Below are 24,027 nucleotides of genomic sequence, written 5' to 3'. Positions count from 1 at the left end.
AAATCTTACATTTACAAGACTTTGCATTTGCAAATATACAGTTAGGAAAAACTACAAAATTCCTAATACAGTTCCTAATTGTAACTTGCGTAGGGTATTGGTATCGCAGGTTGTAGGCAGGAAGGGTCATTGCTCAGTTGCATAGGCAGTAAGAATTGGGTAATGTTCCAGTGCCTAGGTAGCCAGGTCCCTGCACACCTGTTGATGGAGTCACAGCCCTTTTGTGTCTGTCACGTACATGCGTAGTCAGTTCTCCCCTCTGCTGAGACTGAGGTCAACATATCCAGGGGCAGTAGACTTCTAATGCTATTTCCAAGGCTGGTTTCTGAAATTAAATTGTACGCAAGCTCCTTGTTACAACTCATACTTCTTTGCTGCAGGGATGAGATGCAAGATGCTGGAATTACTTCAGACACATTGATGAAGAACTTCTTCTTTGTGCCTTCTTGCATTCAGCTGAGCCCAGAAGACCGCTTTTCCACTGCAGCTTAAACAGGCATTAACGCTTCATTTAGACCTGCAGTTGCAAGTCTGTAGTTTGTCTGGTCAACATTCCAGTGTGGAAGAAATGGAACAATCTTGAATTCAATTCATTCTCTTCAAAACTTGAAAAAAAGTAGTAATAGCTAATGGGGACCAGGCAAAACAAGCTACAGCTACAATTCACTGGGGGGTGGGAGGGTTAGATAATGGCATCCAAATTTAAACTTAAGTTTGTTCAACCCCTGAGCGTTTAAATATGCAACAAAATGGATGACTTAGTGGAGATGGAAACCCATCACTTGGGTTCTTCAACAGTTTACATACAAGTACACAGTTTTTATACTAAGGATTCCTGTTAGAAAAGTCTTGTAAAGTTATTGTCTTTCGCCCAGATATATCAAATGTCAGTGGGAGACCAGTGTGATTTCATTAGATGTTTAGTGTATTTAGAATGTGTAAATTTGTGCTTTGAACTGTAGTTTAATAAATGTAAAATTGCATCATAGTATTTGTTGTATTTGACCCTTGATGTATCCCTTGTACGATTGCAATAAAACTTTGTGTAGATTTTACTGTTTTTCAGGCTAACTTTGGGAGGGGCTAGGCAGAAGATGCAGCTATAAAATAGGTAGATGTATACATGACTGAGAAGCCTTCTTCTCTTTAACCCGTTCTTTCAGCTTTGCATTAAACAGTAAGTAATTTCAGCTCGATAAACCTGTAGAAAGTGCAAGTCCTAAGTTCCTGGAAGGCTAAAATGCAAGGTGTGGTGTTTAGTTCTATGGTATGGCCTTAGCTGCAGTTCTAACACCACATAGCAAACCTGCAATAGATGATAAATGTACGAAGATGAGGTAGTCTTGTAGCTAGCATGCATGTAGTGCCCCCAAGGCAGCATGGGTTAGTACAGCTTCACAAGGCTTTTTTTGATGGTGTTCAGTGAGTAGTACAACTTTCAAATTCAGCTAATTCTGTATATTGTGAACTCTTACAAGAAGGGCTGTGCACCGGACTTTCTTTAAATTTACCCACGAAGTAAAGGTAATGCATGCTAACAGAAATATGTATGGCAACTGCATCGAGTCATTTGAACTGCTGAAACCATTCAGGGGCTTTCTTTGTTACTGGAGCCTCTTGATTTCTTCTGGGTTCTTTTTTTTACCTTCTCATTTTAACTTCATCTCCTGTGTGAGAATTGGATGGAGGGGTGTCAGGGTTTTGGAATGGTGCGTTAAATTCTGGATCCTGTAACCAAAGGGGAGGAGAATGGTGCTTTAAACCTTTAGTCAGAGGCAAAATTTCTACATTTTGGTTGCAAGTATATTTTAAGTGAGTGCCAGCTGGTAGGAAATCTTAATTTTTTTTATTCTGTAAGGTGTAAAGATTTTGTAAAACTTGATGAATTTTTAATTGAAAGTGGGGGGGGGAACTTGCCACAGAACAAACGTGTCAGATTGGACTCAACTTGTCAGAACAGTTCTACCAACCAGCTAAAAAGTACAGAATGACTTCTGTTTTGAAGATGGTTGCTCTTAAGAAATATCACTGGAATTAGATGTGGAAGTACAAAAGGAGGAAGTAATGATAGTAGGAAGCCTTTTTTTTTTTTTGAAACCTAAAGTTACTATCCATCCTTAAATTTCAAGAAATCAACATGCACCTAGTTCAGTCTACTAGTTTTCTTACAAATTTTTCTTTAAGTCTTTCCTTAGACAAAAGAGACTTTCCAGTTTTTAACTATGACATACAAATTATAGTTGTCTGAGATAATTTAAAAGGAGTCTGTTATGCAGTCTTAAGGAAAACTGTTTTATGTTAATTTACAGGTCAGTTAAAGTTACATGATACAGTGGTCAGAGCAGGAATATCCATTGTGCTTGAAGACAGCTTGCCTTTAAAAACAATCTGGAGTTTGAACCCAGCATGTATTTCAACCCAATTTGCTAAGTGTTGCTATTTGTTGATATTGTTATTGCAACTCAGCATTTTACGGAAAATATAAAAGTGGAATGATTTCTCTATAGTACGTGGAGTTAATGTAGCTTTGTCATGCTCAATACACATCTGCAACTCCACCGGTTGACTGAGGACACTGATCTTGCTGACCTGCTGCTACAGCTAGCTATGGTAGTGGGCATTTCATTGATTATTTTGTACAGTCTACTCATCTTGTACGAAATGTATCCCACCTCTTTGAAGTACTGTCGTACACGCCTTCAGTCTGCATGCTAGTTCTCCATGAATATGCAGGGCCAAGACTTGAGACAACACCAGGTTACAAACAGCTTTAAGCTATGCCAGCTGCATGTGTACTGAGCAGCTGCACAATTAATTGGCTCGCATTGGCTCAAAAATTAAAGGTAGCGTTGTGGATCCATCACTGGATATGTTCCTACTTCAGGTATACGCTGCTGTCCCCTGAATTGCTGCTGTCTGGGAGGCCAGTGTTGTAGTCTTAGTGTGTTTTAGTAGGCTAGATGCAGAATTTAAAAAATCTGTAACTAAATGAAAGCAGTTGCTTTAGAAGATAGTGAAAGAACAGGTTTGTACCTCTTCAAAACACCTTCGCTTCTTGCAGCTGGGTAGGTGATGTGCTGGAGCATAATGCCTGACCTTGCAGATCAGCTGAACTTTGCTTTTTTTTTTTTCATTTCTTCTGAGAGAGTCCAACCCTCAGCCAAAGCGTGGCCCGTGGCCCACACGGTTGGTCTCGTTCTCGCAGTGGCGTGGCTGGCCGTGCTACTGGGGGCTCTGCCGTCTGCCCCCATCCAAAAGGGGAACAAAGGGACCCAGCAGCACATGGGAGGCAGCGGTGCCCACTGTGGGGCCAGGGCAGGCTGGCAGCTGGGAATGAGAAGAAACTGGTTATGTGCTGAGGGTGGCCTGTCCTCACTAGTCTAGCCAGTGGAGGGATGTTAGACAATTGCAGGTTTATTTTTCCCTTGCTAGAAGCATTATGCTGACTTCTGGCTTCTTGGTTGGTATCTTGGTTGCTCTTTATTTCCTACTTTGCCTTTATAAAAATTCAACATTTCATGTAAGTAGTGGCATATAACTCAGTCCCGTAATTTAATAATGCTTTAATTGTGTGAAGTACTTGCCCAGAGGGCAAGGGAAAAGTGTAACCTGTTTCTGTGTGCAACCCTTGCCCAGTTGGCAGCAGTGGATGGTGAGCGTGTGCGTTTGTCTATGGGGCTGGGACTGGGAATACCGAGGGAGGGCACGCTGAGGATGGAGCTGCTGGGTGCAGTTGTGCTTCCTGATCCTGGCTTCCCTTGGAAAACGATGGCCACGTGCGCACGTCTGTGCTGGGGGCGATGGAGCAGTGCGAGGGCGATGGGCGCCCTGTTGTCGAGGTCTGCGTCCGAAGAATCCCAGGCTGTCTTTCACTTTGTGTCTTAATCCCTTGGCAGCCGCGCAGTCTTTAATTTTCATTGGGTGCATTAATAGGATTACCCGCGCAGCTACAGAGGACAGAGCTAATTGTGCTAATTGTGCTCATCAGTAAATCAGAAAAGAAGCTCTCGGGGAGGCGGTGGCACGAGCCTCACCGCTGCGTTAGGGCTGCTGCTCCTGGTCCCTTGGCCGCGAGCGAGCGCACAGCGATGTGGGTGGGTTGTTTGCTGTGCACTGCCAGTCCTGTAAGCGCTCTTAAATGTAATACTGTCAGTAAATATAATGCTCATCACTAATGTGACTTGGTGAGTACCACGAATTTTTGGATCCCGATTGTATGTTTTGCTCAATCCCATGCTGTCTGAACAACGTGACCCTTCCTCGTACTGCCGGGAAAACCTCAAATATTTGTCACGAGCTTACTGCGCTGCTCACACTGAAATGCCTGCAGCGAAGGCAGTGACAGGACAGGGGAGCTGGTGCTTCAGCTCTCAGCAGTAACGTAAAACCAGGGGGCACGGATGCTTTTGTTGCTGGGGCCAGTTCATGTGAATCCAGACAGCGAAGGGGTGTGCATTACCAGAACCGGTGGGCTCCGGGAGGGCTGCACTCCTCCCTCTTCCTGGTACATTCCCCTAAACTGACTGATTATCTAGCCTTGTAGCTCTGAACTGACGGGGGCAGAAACCACGTGCTGTCACCCTGCTTCAGCAGCGCAGCATGGCCTCGGGCTGGCCGCAGGGCAGGGGGTGACAGAAATCAGGGGAGCACCCAAGGAGCTGTGGGGTCGGACAGACTTCGCTGTTGGCAAACAGGAGCGTGGCTGCGGGCACCCTGGCACAGATCAGTCCCGTTAAAAGGTCCAATTCCAATAAATTATGATTTTCCAACAAACCCAGCCCGCTTCCCCGCTTTCTTCAAGGCGGAGGTGCTCGGAGACCGCTCTCCTCTGCCTCCAAAGCCGCGCCGAGCTGCTCTGGCCCGGATTCAAGGCCGCTGCTATCAGCGGGGTGCGACCTGCGGCGTGGGCGCAGCTCCGCTCGCGGCGCCGTGCACCGCTCATCCACTTACCCACTTATCCATTTATCCCTGCGGGGCCAGGAACGGCACCTGACGCCCGCCCACGCTGCGGGCTGCAGCTGCCGGCGGCAGCCGGGCATCGCCTCCCGGCCCTGCCGAGCTGGAAGCGCCGCAGCCGAAATTTTCCGCTTGGGATGCGAGATCAGAACAGACTTTGCTGCTCTCTCTGGGTGTGGATCCTCCCCGTGCTCCAACCCAAGCTGGAGAGGGGTGTTCAGGTTGGCCTCAGCCGTGTGTTTCCATATCATCAGACTTCCTTTGAATGTGCAATTTCTTTTATTTTTTTCCTCTACGGTGACTACTTTAAATTCCCCAATGACGTGTCATTGTCAAGCTTCTGCATTTTCTCTCATATTGCGACAACTTTAACTTAAACTACGTTGCCTTGCAAGGTGAGCTTTCTCTTGAAATGCACTTACACAGACATACACCGTGCTCGGGTCTGCCCAGACCCACAGCTGGGCACCTCTGCGGCACATCTGTGTGACAGATGCTCAACAAACTGCTCATTTCTTCAGTGCACCTCACAGCTTCTCGCTGATCGTGCGCTAAAAGGAGATGTAAGGTTAGTGGTCTCATTTTGGGGGTCAAATAAACGACTGTAGACCCCAAGACTGCTGTCTGAGATGTGACGTGCAAGGGGAGGGGGAAGCTGAGGGCACGCACAAAGCAGCCTGCTCTGCAATAAGCTAAGCTCAAACTAGCTGAAGCCCCAGACAGAAAGTAAGAAGGCATCGTCTCAGCATTCAGTGTATGGTTAATATTTTTAAAGATATTGAAATATTCAGCCTCTGCCCGGGGCTGTGCTGCCCAGCGTAGCAAACTGATAGAGGCACGCAGCAGGGCTGTGAGTGATGGGTGTGGAGGAGATCGGCACCCACCTTGCCACGGCCACGGAGCTGCGAGGAAGCTCCAGGAGAAGCGCTGGGCTTGTGCTGGGGGCTGGCTCCGCTCCCGGTGGCGCACCCGCAGCAGAAGGGGCCGAGAGCTCAGAGAGCAGCATGCGGGATTTCGCTCCTCACGTTTTTTTTGGTTGCATCCAATACCTTCCTGCGCGTGCATGTACCGCAGTTGGCGGAGCCACGCGGCGCTTTCCTGACGTATATTGGAGGCCAGATATGTAACTGCGCTGCTGAGAGGTTTCAGATGAGAAAATCTTTCCGGGACATTTAATCTGTATAAATAATCACAATAACAAAGGGCCTTTATAAATTTATGCTTAGCGCTGACAACCTCCTTGCTGCCCTACTCAGCATAAAATTTGTGCAGACTGCAACTAAAGAACTTCCTCACTAAACAAAACAGTAAAGGGGTAAGATAAATGGACATACCTGGAGAAACAAATGCTTTTTAGAGTTCCACTTAAACACGTTTTAATTTGTATTTTATGGCAACAAGAAAGGAGTACTTAGAAATGATTCCAGCAGGGAAAAGTTCTTGCCCTGATGTACTAAAAGAAAGAATTATCGCTGAGATTTTCAGATCTGCCTTAAAGATTCAAGTGTCCAAGTAAAATAAAGTGAGCATCCAGATCCATGCTATGTCCCTGAAAACCCTCCTACCCGTGTGCACAGGGCCACGCATATACAAGTACCTGGATTTGTACGAGCAGACCGCTTCAGCGAAGCAACTTCTCTTCACGGGATTCCGAGTTTGTAAATACACCGAAATGAACTCCAGCTACTTGCGGTGTTTGAAAGGCTGCTCGGTTAGTCTATCAGATGACCTAATCGATACTGATTGTTTATTTAACAAGAGTAAATTTGACCTAGAAGTTTCTAAAGCCTCAAGCTCTCCAGCACACGGTGCCAGCAGGATTATTTAAGGGCATCGAGACAGTTGCCACACAGCACGGCAGTAACCAAGCCCGCAGGTAGGTGAGTTGGGGCTGGCCAGCCCCAGTGCTATTAATAGGTAGTCCATGAATGGGAGGAGGGTCTGCGGATAGGGCCACGCACAGGTCTGCCCCTGAGAACTGCAGCCTCACTGTGCCATCCTAACACGGGTTTCATAAAGCTTCCTTCAGCACGGGTTGCTGCGCTGTGTTTCTTCAGTTTAATAGATACTTTTCATGAAGTGGCTTATTTTACGTGTATGTACGCCAGCTTCTCAGCTTTGCCTTCCATAGTTGTGTTAGGCAGGACGACGCCGTATCACAGATTTCACTGTGACTACGAGCATTCACAAGGCCTCAAATCGCTCTGATATGAAATCTGAGCCTTTAACTCACTGCAGGTGAGGAAACAGACCCAAAGTGCAACATCAAACCGATAAAATGTGACAATGCACCTCAAAGTGGGGCAGAAAATACTGGGGTGAGGTAGAGGGGGGACCTCGCACCAGCTTTAGGAATTCCCAAGTCTTCTCCTCCAGAAGATGGAAGAACAAACAAAACTTTCTGGAGAATTATCACAGATGTGACCTGCTCCAGAGAGCTATCTATACGTTACAGCCTACAGCTGTAGGCATCTTTTGGTCTCGTGAGGTTGATTTGAACTTGCGGTTAATGTCAAAGCTTCCTGAGGACAGAAGAAGCCAAAGGACTTCCACCTGTGCTACTTCTGTCTGTATTCGTGTTCCAGCACCGGTCTCAGCCAGCACTCACTGGTCATGAGCAGGAGCCACGAGGAGGGCACCTGCTGCTTGTGCGTCCAGGTACGTGCAACGGAAATACGAAAACACAAGCAGAACAAAAAGTGGCAGATGTGTCCATGAAAGGCTTTGTCAAGTAAAGGGGGTCACGGGAACCCTGGGGCTCTTGTTTGCTGCTTTCTGTGCCACCCCCGCTCACACCGATGCGGGAAATGTCCGTTGCTGGGAGGGATCTGAAGACGGTTCCTGGTAAGCACGTGATCCCGACCACTCAGAGTGGGATGACGGTGTTTTCTGACTGATGATTAAAACCGTTCCAGCTGCAAAACAAACACACACATGCACATAAACATTGCAACATCAGTGTTTCTTTTACAATGGCTGGTGCCATCAAATAAACAAAAATGGCCTTCAGGAGCGGCTCCTGAACCCAACAGCCGGACACATGATTTCTTCTGGTAGTGATCCATCTTTCATGTGCTGTCTTTCAGTCCTTGCTCAAAATAATTCACTGCACTGGGAATCAACAGCTGCAGAATCACACCCTCTTTCTGCCTGCCAAATATCAGCATTTTCTGTCCCTAAACAAAGTGAGATGAAATAGCATTTTCCAAGAATGCCTTTGTGCTGCCAGTACTGCAAAACCAACAGTCACTTTTCAGCAGCACCCATGAAAAGGCTTAATGGGCTGCTGAAAAGGAACGTGTCAGCCAGTCTTCAGTCATTCATATTGGCGTGAAAGCAGAGCTCACCTACAAAACCCACATCAAGTTGCCTCATCAACTGGAAAATACTTGGAAAATGTTGAAAAAAAAAATCATAAAACCAAGTATTTCTGAAAGTAGTGAGAAATGAGTGCCAAGTCTCTCCCAGAAGAATGCACCTGGTTGTAAGCAAGTCTTCTTCTCTTCTTTATTTTTATTTTATTTTTTAAACAAGCTACACTTGTGAATCAGCTCTTGGAAATCGCAGGGATCACAAAGCCTGTGACCCCAGTCTTCCAGCTGTACCCAGAAAAGTAACCCCAGGGGCTAGGAAGAGGCTCAAGGTGGACAAATACTTTTCCACCTAGCAGAACAGAGCCTCTCTACCTATGCTGCCCCACAGGAGAGCCACCTCTGACAGACAGTGAGGGTCAGCTGCTGCCCCATGTAATAAACTGAGAGAAAATGGGAGAAAATGGAAGCTTCTCGCTCAGGACAGAGGTGAAGAAGCAGATCTGGGAGAGCCTGGTTTCCTGCAGGCTTTGAGACTATTCCCCAGGTGCCCCCTCTCAATAGCAACAGCATCCCTTCTCCTCTACTTCCTTGTCCCCAGAACAAGATCCTCAGGCTTCCTCAGCTCCTAAATTGTCATACCCAGCGCTCCCACCACTGTGACTCCTCTCTGTCCAGGTTCTCCTCAGCCTTGCAGGCTGCTCACAGTTGGATTCCCCTCACGTCGCCCACCCGCTCGGCACGGCTACCCACCTGTGGAAGCTGTCCGCGCTCCCGTTATCAGCACCGGAGATGGAGTTGTCATTGCTGAGTGCAATTCCTCCCACATCAGGCAAAAGATGAAATGCACCCCAAACCCCATGATTTGTATTTTATAGCACTCCAATGACTATAAAAAGAGTTATAAAGGCAGACGCTTCCGCTGTAAGCACCTAATCTTAGCCAAACCCTACCCACAGTGGCTCTGGGTACATTTATATTCACTTTGCCATTTGAACCAGAGAACAACCTCGGGCCCAGGGCCACGCGGTGCGAACTGGCTCGCTTCCCAGCCGCTCGCAACAAGGGTCCTCTGGAGCAGATGATGTGCACCCACGGCAGAGATGAGCAGGAGCACGAGGTCCGTGCCAGAGCACTCCCCTCCTGCCTGGGCCTCGCTGGCCTCCCACGCCAGCACGCTCACCAGCGCAGGCCGTGCTCCACGGCCCTCGGCCGCTGTTTTGCAACAGATGCGTGCATAGACATCTGCAGCCCTCCAGGCATTGACCTCACCCACGGTCTCTTCTTCCCCTTGTGGAGAGGAGACTTTGGACTTTTAGCTGGCTGAGGGAAGTCATTGTCCTGCTCTGGGCTGCGCTGGTGTGGCCTCACCTCGGGCACTGCATGTGGTTTTGGGTGCCACAGTATGAGAAGGACATAAAACTATTAGAGAGTGGCCAAAAGAGGGCTACAGAGATGGTGAAGGGTCTAGAGGGGAAGATGTATGAGGAGTGGCTGAGGTGCCTTGGTTTGTTCAGCCCAGAGCAGAGCAGGCTGAGGGGAGGCCTCATGGCGGCCTGCAGCTCCCTCACGAGGGGAGCGGAGGGGCAGGCGCTGAGCTCTGCTCTCTGGGGACAGCGACAGGACCCGAGGGAACGGCATGGGGCTGGGACAGGGGAGGGTCAGGCTGGGGGTTAGGGAAAGGTTCTGCACCCAGAGGGTGGTCGGGCACTGGGACAGGCTCCCCAGGGCAGTAGTCACAGCACCGAGCCTGCTGGAGTTCAAGTGTTTGGACAACGCTCTCTGAAACGTGGTCTGATTTTTGGGTGGTCCTGTGTGGAGCCAGGAGTTGAACTCGATGATCCTTGTGTGCCCCTTCCAACTTAAAATAAGCTATGACCAGGGAGACAACAGTCCCAGGTGGGCTCAGACTGACAGGGTCTTTACAAGGCTGCCTGCCCACCCCTTAACACTGGCACATCCCTTATTGGACCCGCCTGCACAGAAAGGAGAACTGCCCCCACCCTTCGGAGGCTGGCAACAACCGCAGATTCATGGATACCATAACCAGCTAATCCAGCTCGGTCTGTGGTGCAGATGCCATCAGTAAAGCATGTCCTGCCCACTAGGGACAGGCCAGTGCCCTCCTCTTCCAGAAGAACCTCCATGATGTCAGGGAGCTCCGCGCGCCACCACAAATGGGGCCGGCACCCTGCTGTGGCTCGCCTGCCCCTCTCCTTGCTGCTGTGGCTCCCGCAGAGTATCGGTGGGACAAGGTGCAGCATGACTCCAAGGACGAGCTGTGGGACAGAGGAGCTGAGTCAAGGGTTGCCTCATGTCAACAGTGAGCTGCAAGACCCAAGTGCACATCTCCAACGGTGGGATGCAGGGCCAAGGCTCACCCTGTGGTGAGCCTCAGGAACGAGATGTGTGTCCCAAAAAGTGCACTGCAGGACCACAGCGAGCCGCACAGAGGAGAGTTCGGGGAGTGGCGAGATGCCAGCACCCTGCTGCCAGGCGGGAGGTTGGGACAGGCCGCACATGGCGTTCCCCGTGTGATCTCCCTCTGCCTGAGGCACTGACACAAGCGGGAGAACCAACGATGAGCACCTACTCCCTGCGCACTCCCCACGTAGAAAATCATTGCTTCCCCCAGCCCCGCCAACCTGCTCCTGTGTTATCTGCAAGAAAGCCACTCGAGATGAGCAGCACTGGCAAAGCCCAGGGGTTTCGCACACTTCATGGGCACTTTGAGCAAGTTCTTCTGGCCACAAGCGCAATCCCACTGCTGGGGGGGTCCCTCCCAGGGGGCTCTGATGAAGCCATCATGACCTGCATGCTGTCCATCTGGAGAGTAAACGGGGATCTACCCTGCAACCCCTCACATGGCTCAGATACAGCAGAGATATTGCATCGAGCAGCACCAAATTGGGCTTTCACACAGCCTCTTTAAAAATAATAATAATAAAAAATATTGCTCAATTCTTGCCGTGCTGCCAAGAGACTATCTGGGCTATCTGAGCAGCAAAGCCACGACTCCAATGACGTCTGTTTAAATGAGACATAAGGCCTTGATCTCCACAGGTCCCTAAAGGGTGCCCTTAGTTCCTGTGACGTCTTAAGGAAAAAAGAAATCAATTACTAATAGTGAGATGATTGCTTAACAGCATGCCAGTGGTGTGTTTTGTACTGTGATGCCAAGGGTGCGGTATGTGACCAGAGGCATTTGGCAAGAGATAGCGCTGGGATATGAGAGCTCAAGGCCTGCCAAGACATACTGGAGGATTGTTTTGGGTGCAAGGAGTCAAACTGGACACCGTGTAGTCTTTCCTGTATGTAGGACATACTACCTGCAATTTTGTACCTGCATTTCCCTATCCAGAAACTATTTGCTTGCTTGAATATGAACTGACACATATGCAGTGGGGGTTGGATCAAATATTAGCATCACAGAACTGGTAGTGGTTCCCGCAATATTAAATTTACTGATAGTTTTGCTCCATCACATCTGTCTTATGTGGCTGAAACTAGTCAACAGTTCAAAAAATATTAAAGGAAGGTAGGCTTAAAGAAAAGAATTACCTTTATTCACATGACTGTTATCAAAACACTTGTATTTGGGGGTGTAGACATGCTGTTACTTTTGTTAGAAGAAGGAAAGTCCCTGCTGACTTCCATACTGCAATAATATGTCAAATGAAATGCCCTGCTCACTCCACCACCTGCATCCGTCCAGGATACTTACCATCAGAGGAACTCCTGAAATGCAGCAGCTACTATGTCACTGTGTAGCAAGCAAATTCAGTTTTGGCATGAAAAAGCAAGCAAATGTACTTCTAATGCTTCCATCAGGAAAAATATTTATCTGATCAGAGCATGGACAGGTGGCTTTGTCAGCTACACACGCTCACTGTTCAGGGCTCACAGGCTGTCTTCTCCTTTCACTTAAATCAGCTTCTTAGTTTCTGATTTTGTTAACAGTAATTTAGATTGATCAGTTGGGTTTTATACAAAAGAGTTAATTAAATTGTGACAGCGGGAAAGCTCTGAATATAACAAATATGCCAAAGAGGTAGAACACAGGCTCCTATGTCAGCCTCGAAAGCAGAAAAGGCTTTCAGTTGTGTTTCCTGATATTTTCGAAGCTGTCTGCAAATAAACAATGCCCCTCTGCCATACCCTTCCACAGCTTTCCAAAGGTATCCGTGTTCTTAAATGGCACACCTCGGCATCACACTCAGGGCCCAACAGTGTTGCCCTTTATTTGTCGTGTCACTAAACCCACCAGCGTTGCACAAATGAAGAAAGAACGCACGAGATACTAAACAGAAATAAACCCTGGGTCATACCGTGTGAAGTGAAATACGAAGCACGATCCGCGTGGAAAGAATCAACAAACCATTCCAATATTAACTCCTGATTTCCACTCCGCCGAATTCCCAGGATTTCTGCAGTCAAGGCATGCAGAGAGCATGCGACTTGGCTGGTTTGGCCACATCAAAGCTCTGGCTGCCCTTCCACAACGACAGATGGGAAACAGGGCGGTAGCCGGTACCATCATCGTGTCCTGCAAAGAAACACGCCGCGGGACCCGAGGAAGGTTCTGTTTGGTGTACAACCTGATCCGGCACTTCAGGAACTGAACACGAATCCTGCCGCGATCTCCAGCGGGTACTGAGCCAGTCATTTACTTACCTCGGTTCCTTCTGATCTGACAAAAATAACCATCCACCTACGGTTTTCTGTGAAACAAGCACGCACCTAATATAGAGGTTAAAAATACCCACCGGTGGCCCGTCATCAGCCGTGGAATACGGCTTCTTGCTTATTAGCACGTAGAAGCCAAGACTTCAGGGTAAGGGAGCAACTTAAAGCTCCCTTCTCAATTCTTCATGACGAAGCCAAGATAAGCCACCGATAACAGCAGGTTGAAATTCAGGTTTCGACTGCTGGACAGGACTGAAGGTACACAGTTGGCCAGTGATTTACCAGCTGTGATGCCAAGTCTCTTCCCTAATTTATCCTCCCGATCCCACAACAATTTACCTTTCCACATCAGAAAAATATGACCTGCAGGCTGCCTAAGTGGTTTCCTGGGAAATCTAGACTTCAGATACAGTGTAATAGGCATAAATAAATAACCCACAAGTGCTTAAACGTCAAACTTCTGAGCGCCTTTAGAAAGCAAACACATCAGCTTGCTCCTAGATTGCATAAAGCCACGTCCCCAGCTTCTCCAGGAAACTGAACGAAAAACACCAACACATCCAAACCGACAGTCATAGCTCAGTGACTGCCAAAGAAAATCACCTTTACTGAAATCCGCTCACTTGCCAAAAAGAAGTGTATCTTACCTGCCTTAGGCTTCACTAGGGGTGTTTTTTTGTTTTGTTTTGTTTTGTTTTTTTTCCCCCCACCAGCCTGTCTCCCGTGGCAGCCGTGCAAACACCAGCATTGCTAACAGCCTCTGAAGCCTTCCACCGAAGGGCGCTGAGCAGGCGAGGCAGGACAGGGCCGCGCTGACTCAGAGCGGCCGCAAACACTCGGGAGACAAGGGCTGTGAGCAATGCTGTGCAACGCGCACGTACACACCAACTGGGCTCGGTACCGGGTAGGGGAGGAACGCAGTGCTGCCAGGACTCGCTGGGTCTGGAAATCGGGCGGGTAAAATAAACTAAAGCAAGCCTTAATGCTGATTATACGTAAGTTCTGTTTTTCGCCTGGTGTACTAATAAGAAATTCCCAAGCCAGGACGACGTGGGCTTTTCCTAAGGGCAGGATGTGCGGGGAAAATGGGGCATGAAAAGGAAGAGGAAAGAAGTTACAGGAGACGAAAAGGGAGACGAGCCGCCCTACTGCCGACGGCACGCTCCACCTCCCCAGCTATCTGATACGCAAAGCTCTGAGACTGCTGTGTGCCGTGGAGAGACGCCTGTCCAACCATTAATAAACGAACACGAGCGGTAGGAGCCGTGCCAGGGTGTGCAGCTGGAGCTCTCGCCCGTGCCCCCGGCTGTCCCTTCCCCTCCTGCCATTTCGGAGCTGCGTCTCCCCGGCCGCCCCCTCAGCCCCAGCTGCTTTCAGACGCCCACCGCACCGCTCTGCTCCGCGCAGGGAAGCGAGCTGTCACATTTTCCAGCCTCTGAAGCTGAGATTATTTTTGGGAGAGGTGGTTTTGACAGTCCCACCCTGCAGCGCGCAGCGCAGGGGAAGGAGAGGGGAAGGGAAGAGCAATCCAAGATGTATGGGGGCCCTCGTAGTGAAACAGTTTTACCCCCCCGGGACACCCGGGGTGTGTGCTATGAAGGGATTGGAGGTGCTGGGGGGACAGAGCTCCTGCGGGGTACGGGATCCAAGCAGCAGCTCGGTCCCTCCAGTCATGAGGGCTGCCTTTTCCCAGGCTGCCCCCAGGGACTTGAAGCGCTGCCGCCGCGAGGAGACGTGGCTGGGGTGGCGGTGCCTGTGGAGAGCCAGGCTCCCTGAAGCCAGCCCAGCCCCTCACGGCCAGCTCTCTGCTCCCCAACAGCCCCAAGCCCTGGCTGCATCCCAGGGCAGCAAGGCAGGCTTCCACCACCCATCAGCACCCGGCCCTCACCTGGAGATCAGGCCTAAAGATCCTGAAGAGGGGAAACAAAAGGGGATTTTGGCCGAAAGGCACACGGAGGTGTGGGACGCAGCGCGGTCGTTTGTAAGCACCTGTTTGCTACTGCTAGCGAAAAAGATTTGGATCATGCCGAATTAAATCCTCCTTTGGGAATTCCCTCTAGATAAGGCAGGTAAGCCAATCGGTTTCTCTGCAAGCATGGCAGGGATTTAATAAAACCTAGCCAAAAGGCAAGTAGCAACGCAGTGCTGCCACGGGTTGCACAATACACCCGGGAGATGGGAGCTACTGATTTCGCTGTTAAGCGATAACGATTTTCACGGGTATTAAGATAGCAGGAGCTGCTGTAAGAGCTTTGGCAGCAGGACTGAGGGGAGAGGGATCTCGCCTAAACGGGCTGAGGGGAAATTGGAGGGAGCATCCCGCCAGGTGCGCATGTGGGCAGCGGTATGAGGAGAAGTAATAGAAATTCAAACCGTACGATGTACCAGTGGAAGCTGTGGAATGAAAGCAATAAAAAAGTGTTTTTTTTTTTTCTGAGAATAAAAATACAACTTATGTCAATAAGCAAGTCTCTGAACTGACTGAGAAGCGTTTCGGATTATTTTTATTTTTTTTAGTTGTAATACCCTCGTTTTTCCTTCAGGCTGGAGAACCCGCCCGCCTGCTCTTCCCGCGGCACTCTCCGCTTCCAGCAGGATAAATCGTTCTGGGAGGTTTCCCAGCAGGTTCCGGGAGGACACCAGCCGCCGCCAGCCCCCCCCGCTCCCTGCCTGCCGACAGGGGGAGAGGAATTCCGCAGAGCAGACCCGCAGACCTTGACGCGGCTGTGAGAGAGGGAGACGCGTTAGCACCGGCACGCTTCGTGACAGAAAACCGCCGCGGGTGACGGGGAGCTCCGCGAGGAGCCGGCAGCGCGGCCATCTTCCCCCCCCCCCCCCAAACCCAAAACCTGACAGGAAAACGAGCCCCACGCCACGGCTGCGGCCGGGAGGCGGCCCCCGCCCTTGCGTGGCGCCGCGGCGTGAGGTAATTAGCCGCCTCCCGGCTAATTAGCAGCCGCTAGCCGGCCCCGCTTCACCTCAGCGCAACTTCACCTCAGGGCGGCTTCACCTCAGGGCACCCCCTCCCCTCAGCCCCCCCCGCACCACGTGACCTCCCCTCACGCCGACGGGGGGGCTCTGACTCAGCCGGCGGGGACCCGCCCGCGGGGGCGCGCACGCCGCGCCACCACCCCGGGCACGCCGCGGGGCAGCCGCCGATCACGCGCGGGCGCCGCGCTCCCATTGGCCGGCGCCTCACACACCTTTGGCGCTGATTGGACGGCCCGGGCGGCGGGAGCCCCGCCCATCGCCCCGCCCCTCTCCGGCGCGAGGCGCTGGGGGTGCCGGCGGCGGGATGGGGAGCGGCGAGCAGAAGGCGGCGGGCGGCGGTGGCGGGCGGACGTCGGAGGCGGCGGCTCCTGTCAGCATCTCCCGCCGCCGACACCGGCCAGCGGTGAGCGCGGCGGGACCGGGGGTGCGGGGAGCTGGGGGAGCGCTGGGCTGAGGGGCCGGGAGCCCGGCGGGGTGATGCCGGCCCCCCCCCCCGGAGCTGTGCGGGCGGGGCCCGGCTCCTTCCTGCCGCGGGCGGGGGCGCAGTGGGTGAAAGGTCGGCGCGCGGCGCTCCCCGGCCCGAGCAGCCGCCGATCACGCTTTGTTCGCGTGGCCCCCCCCGTCCCCGGCCGCGCCTCTGCCCGCCGCCGGCCAATGGGAGCGCCGCGGGGGGGGGAGGCGAGCCAATGGGGGCGGCGGGGGGGCGGGGCCTCGGCGCTGGGCGGGAGGGAGGGGGGCGGCGGTTGGGCGCGCGCCACCGTCACCTCGGCGCACCCCAACGGCCGCGGGGGGGGGGGGCGGGGGGGAGGCGGCGCCTCACGGTCCCCTCAGCGCCACCCGCGCCCCTCAGCCGCCCCCGGAGACCCGAGCCCGGAGCTGCTGCGGCTCCCCCGGCTCCCCTGCGGTCCCCCCCGGCTTGAGCCACCTCAGGGAAAGGCGCGTCTGGATGAGCGGTGCCGCGGGAAGGGAGCGGGGGCGCGGTGCGGGGAGGGGTTGTGCCTCGGGTTCGGCTGGGAGACTCGGTGTTACCGTTTCGGGCGCTGCGCTCGCGATGTGGAGGGACTTAAGGTGTTGCTGAAGGTTTGGGGAAGGTCTTTTGTCTCCAGAAGGTATGTAATCTTCGCCAGATGGCCAGATTTCCCCGCAAACAGGTTCGTGACAGCATTATATAAAGGAGAAAGAGGGCAGGGAAATGCAGACATATCCCCCACATCATCAGGCGTGTTTGTCTGGCGCGGGTTGCTTTGTTTTGTTTTTACAAAGCCTTCGGACAATTGGCTAAATGCTTAGGCTTAGCCATCAGGTTTAAAGGGTTATTTTTTTCCGCTGACCCAAACAGGAGGAAGAAATGGAGGTGATGACTGAGAAACGGAGAGATGCTAGATATTTCTGGAACAATACCCCTGAAAAAAGCGATTATGAGGCTGTGGAAGCCCTTATCTCTATGAGTTGCAACTGGAATTCTGACTTCAAGAAATACGCCGACGTGAGACCTATAACTCCAGCATCTGATATGTCGGAAGAGAGCGACGAGACTTTGCTTCCTGGAGCAGCAGACTTTAACACGATACCCGCATTTGTAAGTCTTTAATACCGCGCGTGCGTGCGTGCCCCTTTCTCAGGGTGAGTGTGGGAACAGGTTGGTAACACGCCCCCCCCTTACCTTCCCTCTTCTCCCCGCAGTGCCTGACTCCACCCTACAGCCCGTCGGACTTGGAGATGTCTCAAGTCGTCCACCCGGGGCCACCAGCGCCACCTGCAGCGCACTGCAAGTCGCTGGCTGAAGCCGCCAAGCCGCCCCTCGCCGCACCTTACACGGAGACCCCCCGGCCTCCAGCACCCAGGCCTCTGAAGGCGCAAGCGACCAGCGTTATTCGCCATACGGCCGATGCTCAGCTTTGCAATCACAAAACCTGCCCGGTGAGAACAGCCAGCGTGCTGAAATACCAGGACGGTGTTTCACGGGAAACCGATAGTAAACAGAGCGCCGAAGCGGAGCGCTCAGCGGCGGCGCCGGGCAGAGTGAGTTATGAAAGTGGCAAACTGCCAGCTGCGGAAGGAAAAACTGCAGAACCAGCTGGCGGCGCCGAGCCCTCGACGAAGCCCGCGGTCAGCAGGCATCAGTCTGTCCCCGGAGCGGCGCAGTGCTCGGCGCTGGTGGCACCCCCGTGCCCCGTGCCGGGAAGCGGAGCCCCCCCCGTGCCGGTGATTTGCCAGATGGTCCCGCTGCCTGCCAGCAACTCGGTGGTGACGGCCGTCGTGCCCAGCACCACGGCGAGCCAGCAGCCAGCGCTCTGCCAGCCCATGGTGTTCATGGGTGCTCAAGTTCCCAAAGGCGCCGTTATGTTTGTCGTGCCCCAGCCCGTGGTGCAGAGCACGAAGGCGCCCATCCTTAGCCCAAACGGCACCAGACTCTCTCCTATTGCCCCTGCTCCCGGCTTCGTGCCTTCTGCAGCCAAAGTCACTCCCCCTCTCGATTCTTCAAGGATACGAAGTCACGTCTGCAACTACCCGGGATGTGGGAAAACTTACTTCAAGAGCTCCCATTTGAAGGCTCATGTCCGAACACACACAGGTTGGTCGCTCTTTCTGGGTGTTACAAATCAGCCTAGAAAGCTGCCGCTCCGTGCGCTGCTTGTTGGGGGTCTCACACTTACCGGATTTGTTCGTGGGGTGATTTGTGGGGCAGTAGTGAAACCCTGCTTTCACCGCTGTGCGTGTAATAATGCTGCCTGGTCTCTGCTAGGAATTACCCCGGAGGGGAAGTTGATTCAGCAGCTTGTTTGTGTTGGCCCTGCTCCGTGCCAGAGGGCAGGCAGTACCGCTTGTGACAGGCACGGGGAGCCAGGCCTTGCCCAAACGCAGAGCGTGCCCTTCTGCAGTTAAACGCGCCTCGTTAGGCTTCTCCACAAGAGTGCCTTTGTCAGAAGTAGGTAAAACTTAAAAGGGATTTTTTTATGAAAGAAAGCAGCGTCCACCCCACTCTGTTCCTACCTTGGTTATCTTCGGCAGCTTCCCCACGCCTCAGCTCTTAATCACAGGAGCAGAAAGTGACGTGTGTCAGCACGTGGGCTCACAGCGCGCCACCAGAGCTCTGTCACTTCCAGCTGGGACTAACGCGGCTGCAGGCTGCGTTTCAGCGGGGTGCTTTGGTCTCCGTAATCTGCAGACGTGTGGAGCTGAGCGGTGCGGTCAGCTGGCCTTGGAGACACAAAGAGCATCTCACATGGTTCAGCTTCCGCAGGGTTTTTATTTTTAACCCGTTGTGCTACTTAGCCTTGACGACAGTGAGTCTGCGTGTTTTAAAAATAGCATATTAACATTCTTCTGCATTTCACGTGGCTGAAAATAATACCTAGATAGGATTTGGCTCAACTGTTGTAGTGAAAACTTTTTTTAAAAATAAGTCAAATGCTGTTAAGACAGTAGTGTTTGTTGCTCAGCTGGTATTCATGGTATTTTTTTGTCTTTTTTTTTTTTCCTTTTAGGAGAAAAGCCCTTCAGCTGCAGTTGGAAAGGCTGTGAGAGGAGGTTTGCGCGGTCTGATGAACTGTCCCGTCACCGCAGAACGCACACGGGCGAGAAGAAGTTTGCGTGCCCGATGTGCGAGCGGCGGTTCATGCGGAGCGACCACCTGACGAAGCACGCCCGCCGCCACCTCTCGGCGAAGAAGTTACCGAACTGGCAAATGGAAGTGAGCAAGCTGAACGACATCGCTGCGCCGCCTCCCTCGGCAGCTGCGCAGTGACGGGACTTACTCGGAACACGGCGGAATTAACTGTTGGCGCTGGGATATGCCAGTTTTAAAAAGAAAAAAAGAAAAAAAAAAAAAGCTTTTGCTCCAGCTCTGCGGTTCTCCGGTGCCAGCTGCTGATGGCGGCGCGGCGGAGAGGCAAAGGCAGTTTGTGCTCGGCCACAGAAAGTGCTGAGAGAGTGGGCGGCTGGCTGCACTAGCGGGCGTCTTTTGCACTGGTGAGGAGAGAGAAAGGGAAGGGTGTAGAGCAGAGCAGCACGCGCCGTGCACCTTCTGAATTCGGCAGATCGTTCATACACACTAAATGTCAGCCGCACCGCTGCGGTGCTGACGGTTCGCCGCTGATGCGTGAGACCGGCGCGGATTTAATGACCGGTTGGGAATCTCCAGCACGGCGCAGATGAGAACGATGGCGATGTACGGGCGCAGCTTGACGGCCCAGCACGTACGCGCCTCAGATAAGCCGAACCGGTGTTTGTACTCCTGCCGCCTCGTCTCGGTTGGAGTTCTCTCCTCCTGCCCGCTCTCGGGGCCCAGCCACGCGGGTGATTTGGTGCCAGGCGCCGGGAGGCTGCGGTGCCGGCTTCGCCCTGCTGCCCGAGGTGGGCTTGGGTGGGCGCTAAGGGGGGGCACCGGGAGGGGTTTGGAAGCCTCGTGATGATTACAACCGGTCACCCTCGGGCATCGTACGGTGCTTCCGCTGTTGTGTTGCTTACGGTTTCCTTCGTACCTTCTCAAAACTCTGCACCGCGGCATTTTTTTGTAAGCAGATACAGTGCACTTTTCAGAACAATGTAGGTGTAAACTACTCGGGTTGATTAAGAAAGGAAAACGAGAACCTTAGGCTTCTTGAGGGTGTTTTTCTTTGAAAGACGGCTTATACTAAAAATGAATTATGGATATGCTATGTATTGTATTAAATTAGGAAGTTGTGATTTGAAGAGTAATATGAGGCAGTAAAGACACCGCCTAGAATTAAAGCTGTATATTTTGTGACAAATAATGCATCAACTTTCACTATCTATTTTATCATGCTATGTTGAGGACACGTATCAGAAAGTGAACCGTTTGAAAATAGTGTATTAGATACGCTCTTTTGTGACTACTTAAAGATTTGCACATTTCTTATGTTGTACTTTATACTTTGTTTACAATAAAACCAATTTTCTTTAATATAGACCTTTTGTTTTCGTAGCAGAACTTCATCATTGTTAACCTCAAACCAAAGCGTGGTGCCCGTCAGTGCGTGTCCCGACCAGCGAGAATCCGTCTGTCTCTTAACCTTTGATTTACAAGCTCCGTAAAGCCAGCAGGGGTGCAACATGAAGTCTGCGCTTCCTGCCTGGAACCTTTTTTCCTCCCTACTCTTCATCCGTCCCTCTCCTTTTCTCCACGCACTCAGAATAAATGCGTTCGTGTGGGCCATCATGAGAGCGGTGGAAAACAGTCCGGTTTTTTGGTGGTGGTGGTGGAACTGCCCCGTCTCGCCCCCAGTGAAATGCAGCCCCTGCTGTGGAGCCGGGCGCAGGTGGCGGCTGCTGCCTGGTGCAGGTTGTGCGGGCTTCATCCTGCTCCGCTCCCCTCCCCTGCCTGCAGGGATTCCCGAATTTCACAGCTGTGGCTGGTGACTCACTGTCATTCCTATAGGCTATGTGGGATCCTCGCCGTTCCTGTTTGACGCAGCGCCCTGCCTAGGAACAACGTGAGTCATGGTGCCCTCCTGGCTCCTGGAGGGGAGGCAGGAGCCGGGCTCCTTCCCTGCAGAACAGACCTCACGAGCAGTAGTGCCCGTCCGCTGTCTTGCCTCAAAACACGCCGTATTTCGTGCTGCGTTTCCACCCCGCAGCCACCTCTGCCGACGGATTTGCCCGTGGGCGTGCAATTTCTCTCTGCACGCTAGCTGTCCGGGAGCAGCACCGGCAGGAGGGAGGTTTTTAACAGCCACAACCCTCCTCACCCTCTCCAGGCTCTCTGGTGACACGAGGGAGGAGTCGGTGACACCGGGTGGCCTTCAGTGACACGGGGACGCCCGCGGAGCCAGGCGAGCTGCCGGCGGGGCTCTGCGCGGCACGCGGAGGTGGAACCGCTCCCTCTGGGTGCAGGGGCTCGGGGCCTGGTCACCCCAGCGGTCTGCGCCGGGGTTAATCTCTGCAGAGAGGATGGCGAGAAGGCTGGAAAAAGCCCTGGTTTTCCCCTCGCGGTCGGGAGCACAACAATTTCCATTGCGGCAGGCCTGGATGCTGCACGGGGGAACTAACACATACTTTAACAGAGAGGTCCCGCGACGGGGCAGCCGGCCGGGAGCCTGCGAGGACAACCGGGGCGGCTCCTCCGGCTGTCCCACGCGCAGAGCGACGTGCTCCGGGGATTTTCCCCTCTGCCTTCTGTCCGCCCCGTCAGGAAGGGTTTTCGTCTCCGGCGAGCCCTGGAGCGTGAGGTGTCCCCCTGGCAGCTCGCCATGGCTGCCGCAAATAGACGTCTCCCTCCCTCGTCTGCTTTGGCAGCAGGCTTCTGTCACCAAGGGAACGCTCGCGAGCTGTCAGAAAAGTTGCAGCCCGAAATCGGGGCTGGAGGAACGATGAATGAAGGGAGAGGAGTGTTACGGGCTCGGGCTGCTCCGTGCCGCGGAGTTTCTGCAGGAGGAAAAAAAAGGTGTGTGGTCAGGGGGGGAGGTGTTCGGCTGGGGTGAGCGTTTCTGGGATACGCTTTCCAAGGGGGGTAGAGCGTGCCACGCAGCGCTGACCCGCTGCCCTTTCCAGGGCATTGAGGTCTGGAAGGCATCCTGCTTCTGCCAAAGGACAAATCGGTGCCTAGGGAGCAAGAACTGAAGGCACCCTTATCCTTACTGCAGCCATGAGGCTGAACCTGCCAGTGCACTTGCTGCGTTGTGATATAAATCGGGTAACGATAACGTGAATTGTGATCGGTAATTCGGAACCTTGCCTAGGATGCCACAGCTTTGGTGAGACTTTAAACTGACTTGTGTATTCTGCTGGGGAAGGCAAAGTGACTTCCTTGTAAGGAAAAACCTGCTCTCTTTTAATTTTAATCCTGAACTCTCTTTTAATTTTATTTTGAAGGTTTCGGTGGATATCAAGGTGCCTGCTAAATGTTCCCCAGACCCTGCGTGAAACCTGCGAGGCGTACACCCAGCCTGTCTCCTGAGCGCCTACAGCACATTCAGGAGGAACCAACATTTGTCAAGTCTAGTTTTTTAACAAAACCTTCACGAGCTCATCATGTCATTAACGCAGTCTGGGCTGAATTCCATCAAGTTGTCAGCGTTTAATTGCGAAGGCTGTGATCTCCGCAGCGCTTGCGAGGTGCCTGGCACTGGGTGCATGCCACGAACAGAAAGCTGAGGCGTTTTAAACACTTCTGCTTGGGAAGGAGAGGAAAGAGAGCTTTTGATGCTTAATTACCTGGTAGGCAGCTGAAAAGCACAGCCCCCAACTTCCCAAAGTGAAAAGAAGAACAGGGAGTATTTTTGCCGCCTTGTGTGCGCAAGCCGTGCAGTCAGCCCGGTGAAGACATAATTCTCAATCAGCAGCAGTCGGTGTTCATTAGATGTTCAGGTTGGAAATGAGGAGACATTTCTCCTCGGAAAGAGCAGTCAGGCACTGGGACGGGTTGCCCAGGGAGGTGGTGGCGTCACCGTCCCTGGGGGTGTTCAAGGAAAGGTTGGACGTGGTGCTTGGGGACGTGGTTTAATGGGTGACATTTGGTGGCAGGGGGATGGTTGGACCAGGTGATCTTGGAGGTCTTTTCCAACCTTAATGATTGTGTGATTCTATGACTTTGAAAGGATAAGGGTGAGGGTGGCCGAAGGGATCCTCCTGCTCCCAGCCGTGGGACAAAGACCTGCCCCAACCCGTGGGCTCGCCTCCATCGGCGCTTCGCTCGCTGCTCAGGCAGGTGCTGCGCTCACCTCCGTGGGGTTCCACAAGGAAATCATGTTGGCAAAAATGTCTGTCCATTTTCTGAAATAAATGGAAAACTTGGCATCCCTGTTACATTCTCAGTGTAGTAACTGGGTCAAAAACATTCAGCAATGATCTAAGGAGAATGAAATTGTTCCCGTCTGCAAGCGCCTGGAGGGAAGCAGAGGGGACAGGGCGAGGACACGCAGACTAGCTGCCCTCGGTGGCATCGCCTCAGTCTTGCATGGGCTCATACTAACACTAATCCGTCCAGCTGTGGGGCAGCAGGAAGTATTTCACGTCTTTCCATGGGAAAACATCATAAATAGTTGTTAATCTGAGCTGCTGGGATCTCTTTCTCTCTATTTGTGCAAGAGAGTTCAATTCCCTGCTTGAGAGCAGCAACAAG

General features: G+C 52.4%; 2 protein-coding genes and 1 long non-coding RNA gene across 14 annotated transcripts in view; 2 read left to right on the top strand and 1 right to left on the bottom strand.

Moving 5' to 3' along the window:
- Nucleotides 1-1,055, top strand: part of AZIN1 (antizyme inhibitor 1) — a 34,454-nt gene extending 33,399 nt beyond the window's left edge. For 4 of the 5 annotated variants that reach the window (XM_080579016.1, XM_080579017.1, XM_080579019.1 and 1 more), the window contains one exon: nt 381-1,055. In XM_080579016.1, coding sequence (XP_080435142.1) covers nt 381-492 — 112 coding nt within the window. In that variant the 3' untranslated portion in view covers nt 493-1,055. The remainder of the gene's footprint in view (nt 1-380) is intronic. The other variant, XM_080579018.1, reaches the window with a different exon arrangement.
- Nucleotides 590-16,296, bottom strand: LOC308189226. Of its 6 annotated transcripts, none has more exons than XR_013946158.1 (3): nt 16,157-16,296; nt 9,021-15,677; nt 590-7,871 (listed from the first exon to the last, which is right to left on the bottom strand). It is a non-coding gene; the product is annotated as an uncharacterized lncRNA (long non-coding RNA). The 6 variants fall into 6 exon arrangements; XR_013946160.1 differs by lacking the exon at nt 16,157-16,296 and having other exon boundaries at nt 590-5,507; nt 5,841-7,871; nt 9,021-16,147; XR_013946161.1 differs by lacking the exon at nt 16,157-16,296 and having other exon boundaries at nt 590-6,133; nt 6,291-7,871; nt 9,021-16,147.
- Nucleotides 16,163-20,877, top strand: KLF10 (KLF transcription factor 10). 3 transcript variants are annotated; one of them, XM_080579014.1, is made up of 4 exons: nt 16,163-16,347; nt 17,284-17,523; nt 17,628-18,519; nt 19,433-20,877. In XM_080579014.1, the coding sequence occupies exons 1-4, from the start codon at nt 16,249-16,251 to the stop codon at nt 19,690-19,692; spliced, it is 1,491 nt and encodes a 496-aa protein (XP_080435140.1). In that variant the 5' UTR covers nt 16,163-16,248; the 3' UTR covers nt 19,693-20,877. The 3 variants fall into 3 exon arrangements, with proteins under 3 accessions (XP_080435140.1, XP_080435139.1, XP_080435141.1); XM_080579013.1 differs by lacking the exon at nt 16,163-16,347 and adding an exon at nt 16,358-16,880; XM_080579015.1 differs by lacking the exon at nt 16,163-16,347 and adding an exon at nt 16,774-17,053.
- Nucleotides 20,878-24,027: the final 3,150 nt, after the last annotated feature.

This window comes from Anser brachyrhynchus, assembly GCF_964034855.1.
Source record: "Anser brachyrhynchus genome assembly, chromosome: 2".
In the NCBI taxonomy this organism is placed as follows: Eukaryota; Metazoa; Chordata; class Aves; order Anseriformes; family Anatidae; genus Anser; species Anser brachyrhynchus.
This window is presented reverse-complemented; position numbering and strand designations above follow the sequence as displayed.